The 14,478-nt window shown below is 41.5% G+C and overlaps 2 protein-coding genes across 17 annotated transcripts in view; one reads left to right on the top strand and one right to left on the bottom strand.

Annotated features, from left to right (window-relative positions):
• Window positions 1–14,478, bottom strand: part of LOC124265412 (mucin-2-like) — a 104,845-nt gene that overhangs the window by 54,640 nt on the left and 35,727 nt on the right. The window contains exon 9 of one of the 14 annotated variants that reach the window (XM_046700203.1): window positions 13,212–13,727. The exons of the other annotated variants lie outside the window; for them this stretch is intronic. The gene's annotated coding sequence lies outside the window, so the exon portion shown is untranslated. Of the gene's footprint in view, window positions 1–13,211; window positions 13,728–14,478 lie in introns of those variants that run through there. 14 annotated transcript variants of the gene reach the window in all.
• Window positions 1–14,478, top strand: part of LOC124265415 — a 106,139-nt gene that overhangs the window by 68,535 nt on the left and 23,126 nt on the right. The window contains exons 6-8 of one of the 3 annotated variants that reach the window (XM_046700204.1): window positions 5,903–6,004; window positions 6,461–6,494; window positions 6,720–6,826. The exons of 1 other annotated variant lie outside the window; for it this stretch is intronic. In XM_046700204.1, the coding sequence (XP_046556160.1) occupies window positions 5,903–6,004; window positions 6,461–6,494; window positions 6,720–6,787 (204 nt within the window). In that variant the 3' untranslated portion in view covers window positions 6,788–6,826. Of the gene's footprint in view, window positions 1–5,902; window positions 6,005–6,460; window positions 6,495–6,719; window positions 6,827–14,478 lie in introns of those variants that run through there. One more of the 3 variants, XM_046700205.1, reaches the window with a different exon arrangement.

Raw genomic sequence — 14,478 nt, 5'->3', positions numbered from 1 at the left:
TATACAGAAGGAACGTACTCTCATCAAAGTCGTGTGATTAACTGCCTTTGACGACAAACGTCTATCGGCATGCCCAAACTGGCATGTTCTGATGGAAAAGTAAGCAGCCCTATTTTGGGAGTTGTCTCTGTTTTAACTAATTAGTTCAGTGGTATGAATTGGGTGGGGCAATGTGGGTGTTCCTTTATGAAATATAGATCGTGTTTTGAGATTAGGACACGTTTCAACGTTAACGATTCTAGTAGTTCAGTTTCTTGTCCCACCTGACAAGCCATGCTTCCTTCACTTGGCTAAACTTGATAAGTGAGTGAATGAGTTTAGTTTTACACCGCACTCAGCAATATTCCAGCTATTTGGCGGCGGTCTGTAAATAATCGAGTCTGGACCAGACAATCCAGTGATCAACACCATGAGCATCGATCTGCGCAATTGGGATCCGATGACATGTGTCAACCAAGCCAGCGAGCCTGACCACCCGATCCCGTTAGTCGCCTCTTACGACAAGCATGGATTACTGAAGAGTCATTCTAACCCGGATCTTCACGGGTTGGCTAAACTGAAGGTAGTGTATACATCGTATGTGCAAGTAGGGCTTTGTTCTGCGATATGGAGGTATGAAGGTATGTCTGCAAGACCACTGTCGAATAGAGAGGTACACTTATCGTGTTTAGTGTTTCTTTACATTGGTAATTTCGGGGCCAATGGTACTTGTTTGGTAAAGGACCACAGGGCGAACCTGTAAAATGTTCATATATTTCGTACTGTACTATCCATACAGAGCCATTAAAACCTTGCATTATGGTCTAGAAATGTGTGATGTACGAAACTAGACATGCGAGTATTTTAGAAGTATCTTTCTTTTTGACAGACCTGTTAGCTTGACCATTCGTTGTTGTCTTGTTTTCTTTTGTCTTTGTGTTTCGATTTATATATTTCTTTTCAAAAGTTAGGACTCCCTTAAAATAATCACTATTGTTATGTATAACAAATTGTTGAAAGGCATATGCAAATATCTTGCATGTGAACAGCCGCGTTCTGGTGTAAAGTTTTGCCAAGAATTCGCCAATTTTCACTGATTTGTATCATTTATTGAACTCATGACAATAATCTTTTCGACGTTACGAATTTGTTTTTACAATACATCAGTTCATGTGTAAACAGTAATTTCAAACACTATGGAATATTTTGCAAGTTATAGTTGAGAACAGTTGCCTGAAGTAAGTGCCTATATTTACACTAGAAGTCCAAACGTTTGAAACGAAGTATATTTTCCAAGTTAAACTTTCAAGTTAAAAAAATGCTGTAAGAGGAAGTTCTGAAGCTATTGCGCACAGAAAAAGCTGCCACAGCCAGTAAGTAGAGAAAAATGCAAGGAAAGATCTGAAACAATGTCAAATTGGAAATGCCACATGCTATACCTAGTGTCATCATATACCCTCAGCCGAGGATAGTACTTTGATTTGGAGCTCAAGCTGACGCATGTAAAATACAACACGTGGTGGTTTTGTACGTTGGTGGTTGTGTACGTTGGTGGTTTTGTACGTTGGTGGTTTTGTACGTTTTGTAATCATGCGATGATGGTTAGAAAATGCATGACTGAGCATACCTGTATCAGATACGCATTTGTGAACCAAGAGTGAGTGAGTGAGTTTAGTTTTACGACGCACTCAGCAATATTACAGCTATATGGCGGCGGTCTGTAAATAATCGAGTGTGGACCAGACAATGCAGTGATCAACAGCATGAGCATCGATCTTCGCAATTGGGAACCGATGACATGTGTCAACCAAGCCAGCGAGCCTGACCTCCCGATCCCGTTAGTCGCCTCTTACGACAAGCATGGGTTACTGAAGGCCAACCCGTGAAGGTCCGGGTTACCTCAACATTAACTTACGACTGTCTTCGGGCTAAGAGAGCTTGAAACATCTATAGTGCGTTTGGCTCAAAAGCGGACCGATGAATTGCAATCTAACTCGAAAACTAATAAACATATAATACTCAATGAAACGCTGATCATAATCAAAACATCAGACCAACTGTGTGATTTGTTTCTCTGCACTCCTCCCTCGCAACAAATAGTCAACTGTGTCAATATTTTAATGATAGTTTGTTAAACAACCTTTTTATTTTTAGGACAAAAATTCTGCAAAAACCTCACAGAGTGGGTATGATGTTTTGATTATGATTAGTGTTTCATTGAGTATGTTATGTGTATTAGTTTTCCAGTTGGATTGCAATTCATCGGTCCGCTTTTGAGCCAAACGGACTTTCGGTCCTGCATCTGTTCTCACCATAGACCGAGCAACAAGTGAGCGAGTGAGTTTAGTTTTACGCCACACTCAGCAATATTCCAGCTATATGGTGGTTGTCTGTAAATAATCGAGTATGGACCAGACAATCCAGTGATCAACATGATGAGCATCGATCTACGCAAGACACGGGAGGAACGATGTACAACTGGGGATCTTCACCTCTTTCCTCCATGGTGTAGTTGATAGATTATCCGGCCCGAGAGCGGACGGTTGGTGGTTTCATCCCAGATCCTGTCACTCCAAATAATGTTATTTGTTATTACCTTGCCTGGAGCTCGTCATTTAAGTAGTAAACCAAAGACCGTGTATTGTTGATACTGATATTAAAGTTATTGTTGTACAAGCAATCTGGATCACCCGATGCAAGATATGGATGTACCTGGAGCTGGAAGAACGCAAGGTAGATTATGTGAGCGAGATGGAGAGTATTTGTAGACGATGCTTGAGCTTGATACGAGAGGAAAGGTTGAGTCGATGCGGGTCTTAGACATTGGCTGTATAGACCTGATGTACCTAGAAAAACATTCAGATCGCATATGGGATCCAAACCCACGGGCGTAGATTTCTGGAACGTCTTAGAGACGCAAATCTGAGTCTCGAAACGCGGCACTTTGGACGACTGGGTGACCTGGGGCCCGTTCCACGAAGTGATCCGGGCGTAAGGTGGAGTCTACTAATGCCTACAGTGAATAATGCCTACAGTGTTAAATAAACAACTTTACGCACCAGTGCTGCTGATTGCACCTGCCTTCAACCTTTCAATAAAGTGGCATGGTCCTATTTCAAAGTGCACTAATGCCTACAGTATATAGAAAACAGTAACTTTCTATGTTGAGAGACATTTTATTTGGTCATTCATATACATATGTACATTCACATACATATCTTTCACATTGTTGTCATATTTTTCTTAATTTTCTTAAACTTTATATATACATATATACATCTTTCACACAGTCAACTACCACATTCATTAATAAAGTCATTGTGGTAACCAAAAGTAATTTACATGTATACACACAGTTTCACACATTCATCAACATAGTCATTTGGTTTTCAAGCTAGCTTGATCAAATATCCTGCAGCAGTCAGGAATTCCAGGGGTGTCTTGATACCAGATGTCAGCTGGGCCTTCAGACGAGTGAGTGAGTCTCTGGTCAATTTCTGTGTACGTCCTCTTGCGGGTGGGGGGACGGGCGCCATGAGCCATCTGCACCAGCTTATTTCTCTCCGCTTTCTCCAGCATGGTCGTCTACCCAGGTGCTGGTGATGTAGTCCTGGAACTCATCCTTCTGTCCAATGGCAGGGGCGTCGTCCATGACCTCTATCCAGGCATTTTGTACCATGGCCACTGGGAGGAGGGGGGAGTGCTGCTGCTCGTCGGACCCATCTGTGGACCTCAGGATCCTGCTGGTAGGCTTCGCTGAAGCCGAGGTTCTGTACTTTCCTCCAGAGAGCCTGGCTGTAGTGGAAATAGCATCCACGGACGTCGCAGTTGGGGAAGACAGTCTCAACAGCGTTGATGGCAGCGATTTCGAAATCCGTCTGGATGACATCAGGCTGAAGGGGCGATCCCGTTGTCTGCTGGATCTTGTCGTTCAGGAGACGTAGCAGGCGTTCATAGGTGCGGCGTTGACGATTCGGCAGTAGACAGAAGGCCAACTGGGTCATCTTCCCTCCGACTAGGCCATGGATGACGTACAGGTGATCCCAGAGAGGAGGACAGGAGTAGAAGGTGCCGTCCATGTAGAGGGTGTCCACTTCTTGCAGGAGGGTCAGGCGGTCACTTGTGGCGAAGCAGAGAATCTTGTCATCATCACCGTCATCAATGCAGAGGAAGGGCAGTCCATCTGTAGTCTCCTTGAAGAAGTCGGGTAGATTCACCTCGCTGAGCGTCTGGGGAAGTGGCGGCATCATCTTCCGTCTCTGCTTGTAGAGTCCACTCTTCATAGAATGGAACGACTTGACTGTTGCTGCTTCACCTCGGTCAAGTCGGGAAATCTCCTCATCGTAGATCACCTGAACTGGCGTCGTCTCAGTCTGTACCCGCTGCCTCAGGGGACTGGCAATCTTCAGGGCTACCTGGTCTTCTTGTGGGTGGTTGTGTGGGGTCTGATTCCAAACAAACTGTCCGACTGTCGTACACTTGCCAAAGCAGCCACCTTGAACACACTTCCAGTGTACACACGTCTGTCGCCTGTTGTTGAGTCTGTAGCGGTATCCCCTCCAAGAGTACCTGCTGTCCTCCTTTCTGTGATGTGAAGTATTCGACTTTCTTGGGATTTGCCATGATTTGCAATGAAGATTTGTATCACAAGCATTTTAAAGCAATACATTTCCTTCTCCCTTTAATAATCAATCAATTAATTACTCTATTCTTCAATTTTAAAGCAATACATTTCCTTCTCCCTTTAATAATCTCTCTATTAATTACTTTACTCTTCAATTTCCTTCTCGTGTGAGAACTAAATGCGTATGGAATTATCAAAACATAAGCTAGCTAACGATTTAATACTCTTGATCTTACTCTTTACTCTCCTTGCTGGCCTCCCCTAATCCCTTTGTAGGCAATAGTGCACACTAAGTGGAACAATCTACTTGTGTGCAGGTAAGCGTATCGCTGTCACTGCAAACGTTGTAGCTATTATTCCCTGTAGGCATTATTCACTGTAGGCATTAGTAGACCTAACCGGGCGTAATGACTGCCGTAGGCCAACGTTAATGTATGGAAGTTACGATTACTTTTGCGTTAAGATCCCCTTTGTGGAGCGGGGCCCTGTCTTCCAGAGTTCAAACAATATGGTAAAGATCTGTATTTTAACTTTATTTATGTTCGGTGCAAGAAACCACACAGCTCATAAACTACCTAATACAATAGTTTACTTTCAATAGGGGAAGCTGTTTTGCTAGTTTGTTTCTTGGCTATTGTGACAGCATAGTCCTCTGCTTACTGCAGTATTTTGGTCCCTACTTCAGGGGTTGCTGTAAAGATATCACTGTCTTCCCAAGCTCTGCTTACATACGCACAATCTAGGGCTGGGACGAGCCCACATTTTCTACCCGGGTACCCCACCCCCTGTTACCCTACCCTACCCGGATACCCGTTATGTTAATTCCTGACATCAACTTTGTAAAAAATGGCAATATTTTCTTCAGCTCAGAGGCTACAATTTCGAGTTTTTCAATATCTTAACCATGTATTATTTTCAAAACAGGTGACCGACCGCACAATTATGTCTAAATCTTCAAAGACAATACAACCTTTTAATCATGACAGAATAACATATAACATTGTTTAATGTGTTAGTACATGATCATAGCGGGTCCGGGTATTGAGACGGGTACCCGGGTCCAACTCATCACCCATCGTGGGGGGTATCCGTCCCGGATATCCGGGTTACTCGTCCAAGCCCTAGAGCAAGCGTACGGAGGTCCGTTCGGAGACTAAGCTGTGCAATACTTACTGAAACTATCCCGTCTACTAACAAGAACCAATGTGACCTTTCAGTCAACCCAATTTTGAACAGTACATTGTAATTAGAAATCCTCAGCTAGAAGATACATAAAATTAACAACAGTTTTCGCTTCAGTTTCAGAGAGACTACGGGGAACTAGCCTTTGGTGTTGTAATGTTCGTCATGTTTGGCGCCACTATCCTGGCCATTATGTTTGGTCTCCTACTGGAACTGTTGGTAAGATGTTACTAAATATCGATGCATTTTTTTGACTTGCTCAATTATTTCTGTAATGATGGGTTTATGTAGTCAGTCGTTTCTTGAACAGACAATCCCGTGGTGTTGTGGACAATGACCCATGACGTCACCTATCCTGATCCATTTAGACATCTATCATTCGAAGCCGGAATCAGCATTATGCAAACAACGGTTGTAGCGAATTCAAAAGGACCAATAACGATGGCTCGTTATAACCGTAGTGCCTTGTGCGTTTCGACTAAAACATACAGTGCAGAAAAAAAGTAAAAAAAAAAAAAAAACAATCACAAAAAACTCAAACAGTTCGTTATATCCGCCAGTTTGTTATAAGCGTAGTGTACTGTACTATAAATGAAAGTGACGAATAGAATAGAGAGAGGCGGATTTGATTTGTAAAATAAAAAGTATTTTAACTTGCGTTTTGTTTCTCAACAGCGAAAATATACACGGAAATCTCACCAAGAGGAAGGTAAGATACAAACCAAACTAATACGTCTGTGCATTTGTTATATGTATTTGTTGAGTTAATTAATTACCAGTCTCCTCAAACTGCTGAATTCGTCTCTGGATGTATCCTCAAAACTGCCTCTAGATCTAAAGGTCTTCGGTTACCACTGTTTAATACTAAGTTTCTCTTCTTTTCACAACACTAACCAATAGATTCTGCAGGAGAACTTTTTCAATTTTTTTCCAGTGTTCACGGACGATATATCTTTAACGGAATACAATGATATGGACACTGAACCAGAGATGACCATGTAAACATCCACTTATTGACACAGAGTCATGGCTGTGCTTGGAAATCCGAGTCAGAACTACTGACAATAGAGGACTGACAGAACTAGCAATTATACGTTTTTATATTGATACAATGAAAGTTTTTATTCTCGCAACAAAAACTTCCGCATCTCCACATACTTTTGTAAATAAAAGTGTTTGTTAAAGGAACGTGTCTTGTGTATAATGAAAATACCCGAGAATGTTGTAACTAGAGTCACCATGAGATTGGTTGGTTGTTTAACGACGCACTCAGAAATATATATTCCACCCATCTGGCGGCACCATGAGAACACGAATCAGTGAGTGAGGTTTACGCCGCTTTTAGCACCAGGAATGGGCTTCACACAGTGCACCATGAGAACAAGAGTCAGTGAGTGAAATTTACGCCGCTTTTAGCACCAGGAATTGGCTTCACACATTTCACCATGAGAACAAGAGTCAGTGAGTGAGGTTTACCCCGCTTTTAGCACCAGGAATTGGCTTCACACATTGCACCATGAGAACAAGAGTCAGTGAGTGAGGTTTACGCCGCTTTTAGCACCAGGAATGAGCTTCACACATTGCACCATGAGAACAAGAGTCAGTGAGTGAGGTTTCCGCCGCTTTTAGCACCAGGAATGGGCTTCACACATTGTACCCATACGTGGAATCGAATCCGGGTCTCTGGCGTAACGAGCAAACGCTTTAACCACTATGAGAAGCATATATGAGAACACAACGCAGTGGGAACAAGATAAGATAAGATAAAACTTTATTATACCGGAGGAAAATCTTTTTGTATAAAAACGGCATCAAAATGAATACAAAATTTACAAAATTATACACAATAATTACATGCACAAAATGAATGCTGATGATTCCATACAATTAACAACATAGGTAAAGAGGCTGAGTTAGTAGTTATCGCATACATGATGACTATTCAAAAACATTTGTTGCAATAATAACACGAATACTGGATGGTATGAAGGACTGTCGAGCTCTGTTTGTTTTAAGGGAAGGTAATCGAAAGCGGCGTCCAGATGGAAGTAGTTGAAAATGGTGAGATAAAATATGTGAACTATCAATTCTAATTTCAGTTGTCTTTTTGACAATCCGGCTCTCATAAATAAAGGGAATGTACTCAAAAGACAATCCAATAATTGTGCTGGCAGTATTAACAATTTTGAAAAGTTTGATTTTGTTGCAAGCACACATACCCCCATGTCAACAAGCATGTTTAGGTTTATTGGTACAGGGGCGGTGGGGTAACCTAGTGGTTAAAGCGTTGGCTCGTCACGCCGAAGACTGCCCCGAGTTCGAATCCCCACATGGGTACAATGTGTGAAGCCCATTTCTGGTGTCCCCCGCCGTGATGTTGCTGGAATATTGCTAAAAGCGGCGTAAAACCAAACTCAGTCAGTCAGTTTATTGGTACATTTTTTAAAGACACTTCTACGCACATTCCACATTGACATTTTATAGGAGCTTCAAAAAGTATTAAATCATTTCTGCAGCAGTGAATGCAGAGGTACATATTATCTGCTCGTCCGAACACGCCCCTATTGATACTGACATCAATATTCCAGAGTGAGTGAGTGAGTAAATATAGTTTTACGCCGCTTTTAGCAATATTCCAGCAACATCACGGCGGGGGACACCAGAAATGGGCTTCACACATTGTACCCATGTGGGGAATCGAACCCTGAGCTTCTTTTTGACGAGCGGACGCATTAACCACTAGGCTACCCCATCGCTCCCAATAAAGCTGAATAATGTTATGTTAAATACTGCTGAAATTAAATTAGTGGATTTTCGATCTTAATGTAATTGTGAGTGTGTGAGTAAGTATGGCTTCACGCCGCCTTTTGCAACATTCCAGCAATATCACAGCAGGATACGCCAGAAATAAGCGTCACACATTGTAACCATGTGGGGAATCGAACCCGGGTCTTCCGCGTGACGAGCGGACGCTTTAACCACTAGGCTACCCCACCGCCCCTAATGTAATTGTGTGAAACAGACATAGATAGGCAGAAATGCTTAATTATACATGAACGGATTTTGTACGGGATAAATCTAGAATGTTGATGAAGATGTGGACCACAAGTTTATGGCTCTGTAGATATATTTGACCTCAATGTCCACGTACATGGTAAAATTACGCGGAAATAGAAGTGACGAGGAAGTTAGCATTAACGCCAAAGGTTGTCTGCCCTTTGACCACGCGCATGGTCCATGGGTGGGATATACGACTGGAGACCATATGGGGCGTTAACTTCCAGCCGCTTAAAATCACGCCAATCGCTTTCGTTCTCAAACAAAAATGGTTGATGACGGAAATTGGAGCATGAGAGCGGAACAAAAAAATCGTGACTGGATCAACTCGGAAAACATTAATGTAGAAAGGGGCGGTGGAATAGCCTAGTGGTTAAAGCGTTCACACGTCACACTGAAGGCCCGGGTCGATCCCCCACATGGGCATAATGTGTTAAGCCCATTCCTGGTGTCCCTTGCCGTAATATAACTGAAATATTGCTAAAAGCGGAGTAAAACCATACTCACTCACTCACAAATGTAAAAATGCAGGTAACTCCTCAGCATCCCCCGTCTGCTCCAGTGTAGTCATCATGTCTGTTCCATTAGCAATGGTAATCAGAGTACATTGGTGGCTGTTTTGATCCGTAAAGATCCAGGGGAGGTAACTCTTGGCTAGGCGCTCTACCACCCTACCGGCTACATTAGACAACCAGAAAGAACTACTCTCGTTTTGTGTGTGGATGCTTATTAAACGTTGACCTGATATCTCAGATGATCGAGTCTTCACGAGACATTCCCAGCCTCAGGGTGTTCATAGTTTGGACCCGGTTTGTTGTTAATATCTCTTCATCCAATGATCCAATCGATCTCAAGCTGTGCAAGTGGATGTTTTGTCAGACAACCTAATCACATTGTAAATCACCGATTTTATGCATTTGTATTAAAGACTATGTCTGTGTAACTGTCAACAAAATAAACAGCAGAACGCAGACTGCTTGCAGAGAGAGGGAGCCAATGACCTGTAACAGCGGCAGTGTTGGGTCATAAAGGTCAACGTTCGTCAATGTAGGTGAGCTATGAACGTGACTGGTATGAAGAGGTGTCACAGGTCGTGAATAGGGTAAGGTGGGTGCCAACTGTTAACCATCATACAGAGTTTGTTTCTCTGAGTTGTTCAACATTAACCACAAAACCCATTAGTGAGAATTATTCTGTAGGTTAAAATCTTTAAATTTGTAACGTTAATGTCATATTTTGTTTATGCAGTGCCTAAGTGGAAATGCATTTAAAGAACACAGAAAGTATATTTACACTAAATCATTAATCGGGCCACCTATGGTTAGAACTCAACAACTATTAAAGCCCCGTTCCCTCGGACACAAGCACACACAATCATGCACACTCACTGAAGAAAAGATAGAATGAAGACAAAAGTGTTATGTTTTGATGTCGATCACATTCAAAATTAAGCAATGCATTTCTAATAGCTTTAAGCATATAAAAAGTTAATCTGTATATTTTCATGATAATTTTATGTGAAATGAGTGTTTCATGTTACACTATAAGTCGTTGGAATTAGTCAGTGCTGTCATTGTTAAAAGAAGTTATATTTCTTTGAGCATATCTGTTTGGATACTATTATTATCTGTAAATGTAATAACAGAATTAAATTTCATCAAGTTCACTCCATTCTTCCAAAGAGGAGTTATCAGAGTCCAGACGAATGACAACTGGATTAACTGTTTGCTCCGTCAAGCCATCTTTGAGCCAGTACTCTTTCTCCACCTTCTTGACATGTTCAGCACATGCATGCCAGCGTGCAATGTCAATGTGACATATAGCAGTGTTGACAATGTGCTTGACATCATTCAACATGAATGATTGATTTTTCCGGGCCACTGTACTTTTAAGGTCTCCCCAGATAAGTTCGATTGGGTTGAGATCACAATGGTACGGTGGTAATCTCAAGACCTTCTGGCCGTGTTGGCGTAGCATGTTGTCAATGTTATATGTGGGTGGAGGTTTGTTAGGTTTAATCAAAGAGTACAACTGTGGTTTAGTGGCCTTAATTGAAAATTGTATATTGTTTTTTGTTAGCCATTGCTGCATATCTGACTTCTTTGTATTGGAAGTTGGGCATCTATTGTTTGGATCTCGAACACTGTGATAGGGAGCATTGTCCATGACAACAAGACTTTTGTAAGGCAGAGCTGGCAACAATTGTCCCTCAACATACTGTGTGAAAACCGTTGAGTTCATTTCTGTATGATAGTCCCTACCATCTGTGCTCTTTGACCGAAATACCAGATCACACCCGGGTAGGAATCCACGGTGGGAACCATCCTGAAGAACGATTAAACGTTCACCTTTGCCTGTTGGTATTTTCCTACCATCACTGGGATCAGTGGGTAGCCACTGTCTGGCAGCAGTATGGTTTGCATTGACCCAGGTCTCATCCAGATATATAGGTTCGAACCCATCCTCTCTTGCCTGCTTAATTTCTCTCAGATAGTTACACCTTATTTTCACAATATCAGATCTCTCATACATTACAAGTTTCTGGTTTGCTACCTTCTTGTACTTGTATCCAAATTTGAGCAGTAGTTTGCTTAGCATAAACCTAGAAACATTAATGAATGACATCTCTGATGACCCTGATGTCAAAAGAATCTAACTTTGGATGCCTACCTTTTTGTGCAAGGTTTTGTTTATTGGTTGTTGGTTTATTTTCACAATTTTTAGCACGGTGTTCTTTTTCATGCCAAGAGCAAAAGTCGTACGTTTCATGTAATCTGACACCTTATAAATCGGTTTGCTACGTTTGCTCTCTTTTTAAAAAAAAATTCAACACATTTCTCATTAAACGTTTAGCATCATCTGAATAAGCTTTCATGATGACAGCTAGAAGGAGTCAATGTGAATGATCCAAACGGTCTATCACTGTGCAGTGCACAGGTAACTATCATTAACTGCACGTGCATTAACCTTTATGACCCAACACTGCCGCTGTTACAGGTCATTGGCTCCCTCCCTCTACAAGCAGCCTGCGTTCTGCTGTTTATTTTGTTGAGAGTTACATAGACAGATTCTTTAATACAAATGCATAAAATCGGTGATTTTTAATGTGATTAGGTTGTCTGACAAAACATTCACTTCAAAGTTTGAGATCGATTGGATTATTGGATGAAGAGATATTTACAAAAAAACGGGTCTACATGCATTTCATGCCAAACTATAGAGCTGGTAGATGGCTCAGGGTCAGACCTGACGAGTCTGCTTCGGTGAGGCATCAGTACTATAGATCCAAGAGCAGTGTCAGCAGAGACCATATAATAGATGTATTATATGGTCTCTGGTGTCAGACATCCCCGATAATCCAGCCAGACATGTTCTGGTCACCAACTGGTCCGTGTTCTGTGTCGAACTCACTCACAGGCTCACAGTGTGATTGGAATTGACCAGCTGATTGCAGCATGTTGGTCGCCATTTTACAAACTGGCTGCTCTCGTGCTGACTCGCAGGCGAGAAAAGTTTTCGGCCGTGTTTGTTTTCTCTGATGGCCGGCAGTCCAGGTGATACCCACACAAATAACAATTGTGTCAAACTGAAGTGGCCTCAATTGATAATTGTACCAATTGATCAGAACACCAGTAATCAAGCGCTTATCAGAGCTTAATTTGCGTGTATAACTCCTTGGGGTCTCCATTCGTAATGACTCCAGGGCTCGCCTCGTTCTCTCATGTGATCACGATCTAAGACGTGATTGGTTGAAATATAACCACACATGTACCACGTTAAATGGATCAAATATAGTTTAAAGACGTCATTCGTTTATAAGTTGGGCACCAATAACGTTATTTTCAAGGGACATAAGCCATGGTGCGTTTATTGTGGACATGGATCTCTCGGTAAATGTACAAAATATGAATCGATATAACTGTACTGTTTTGGATATGAGCCTGCTTCAAAAAACACTTTTTATGCAGACAAAGAAGGTAATATTCGTGTAAACACGCCCTTTAGTAGGGACCATATAATAGAGCACACATGACAGTATTCATCAAATACAAAGACAAATATATGCTTAGGCACCCTAATACACCTCAAACACACTGTTGCAAATATAAGTATATACATGAGAATAAATGAAAAAAATATTAAGTCTTGCCTTTGCAAGGAAAATACGCGAAATCGATGACTGAAGTGAACAGACGTTTTCGCCAGCTTCCAGATAGGCTGCGCAGAACAAGCCGTAGCGCTGATGGTTTTGCGCATTGGCTTGAGGGCCGTCCGTCCCTCTATTATATGGCCTCTGCCTTTAGGTAACTATGTGAGCGAGCATGAACCGTTAACAACGAAGATCTAGTTAATGAAAGATAAAGCGAACTGAAGCTCAGATTTCTTTATTGTAAAAGCAATGAGTATAACACAATCGTACATACACACAAATATGGATTGCTGCAAAGATGTAACACAAAATGTGAATTTACATAACACTTCATTCAATTTTGCAATTCTGTTTGCATTTAATATATGCAAGTGGATTTCCCAGGTGTCAAAGATATATTAAACTACAGTTAAACTGACGGGCTAAAGAAACGCTTCCATAGATTAAATCACTATTGTGAAATAACCACAAAAGATAGATCCGTAAAACAAAATGAACAGAGAGAATCGCCTGTCACCCGAGAATAGCACTCTCTGCCATTCAAGTCAGTGAAAACGTTGAACCGTCCATGCCCATCTAAGTCTCCGTCGAAGCTGTTTGGCTGTTAACTGTTGTCCCCGGAAAGGTCTGAAAGCCCGGATTCCACAGGACCTCGGCCGTCTGGCTACTGTGTATCGGCTTACACGGTGACCCAAGCCATGCGCCGCTTGTGACGTCACCGCCAGGAAGGGGTTTCTGAGATGAAGGGGTTTTTGAGCGAAAAACATGCAAACTGTATTTGGACAATGTATGGCATGCCTTATTTCCAAGTGGAAAGGTCATTGTTGCGCTTGGGCGATGTGTTGGTGATGGTGATTGTGATTGCAGCTGCAATTTCATTTTCAAAGTGGTAACGTTTCTTTAGTCCTTCAGTTTATATAAACGTACTAATAATTTATTAAGAAATATTATATTGCAGCCATCACGTGTTGCCGGATTAAATATATAGATCTGCACACGAAGAAAAAACCCATAAAGTTACCAAGAATTTTGATTATTGACGCTTAGTTTTTTGCAAAGCTAATCTGTCTGAAAAGGTCTTTCATACCGAAGTGCACCTAGGATTCTGTTACGTACTAATGGCGCATCCGATGAAATTGTAATTGCAAATTTCCGATTGACAAATAGATGGGGAAGGTCGTGAAAGGCAAATATAGACAGGATTTATAGTCTGTTTGCAGTGAAAACGTACCGATCAATTTCACTTTGAACAAGAAAAATAAATCAAATAAAGTGAATTAAGATTGCAAATCCTCATAATTTTACCTTGCCAATTGAACATTTAAATCTCAGAATTTTATTCAACTTAGGATAAAAGTTGTTTAACAATAGATCATAGATTCAAATGGCTATTACTGGTTTGTATTACAATGGGGTAAGCGCAGTAGTTGGAACAGTGAAACAAATGCACGTGCGGTAAGTGAAGAGCGTTAACTTAGAACAACCC

The sequence above is a fragment of the Haliotis rubra genome, unplaced genomic scaffold (genome assembly GCF_003918875.1).
Source record: "Haliotis rubra isolate DU_JTF1 unplaced genomic scaffold, ASM391887v1 Scf979, whole genome shotgun sequence".
NCBI classification, from domain to species: Eukaryota; Metazoa; Mollusca; class Gastropoda; order Lepetellida; family Haliotidae; genus Haliotis; species Haliotis rubra.
This window is presented reverse-complemented; position numbering and strand designations above follow the sequence as displayed.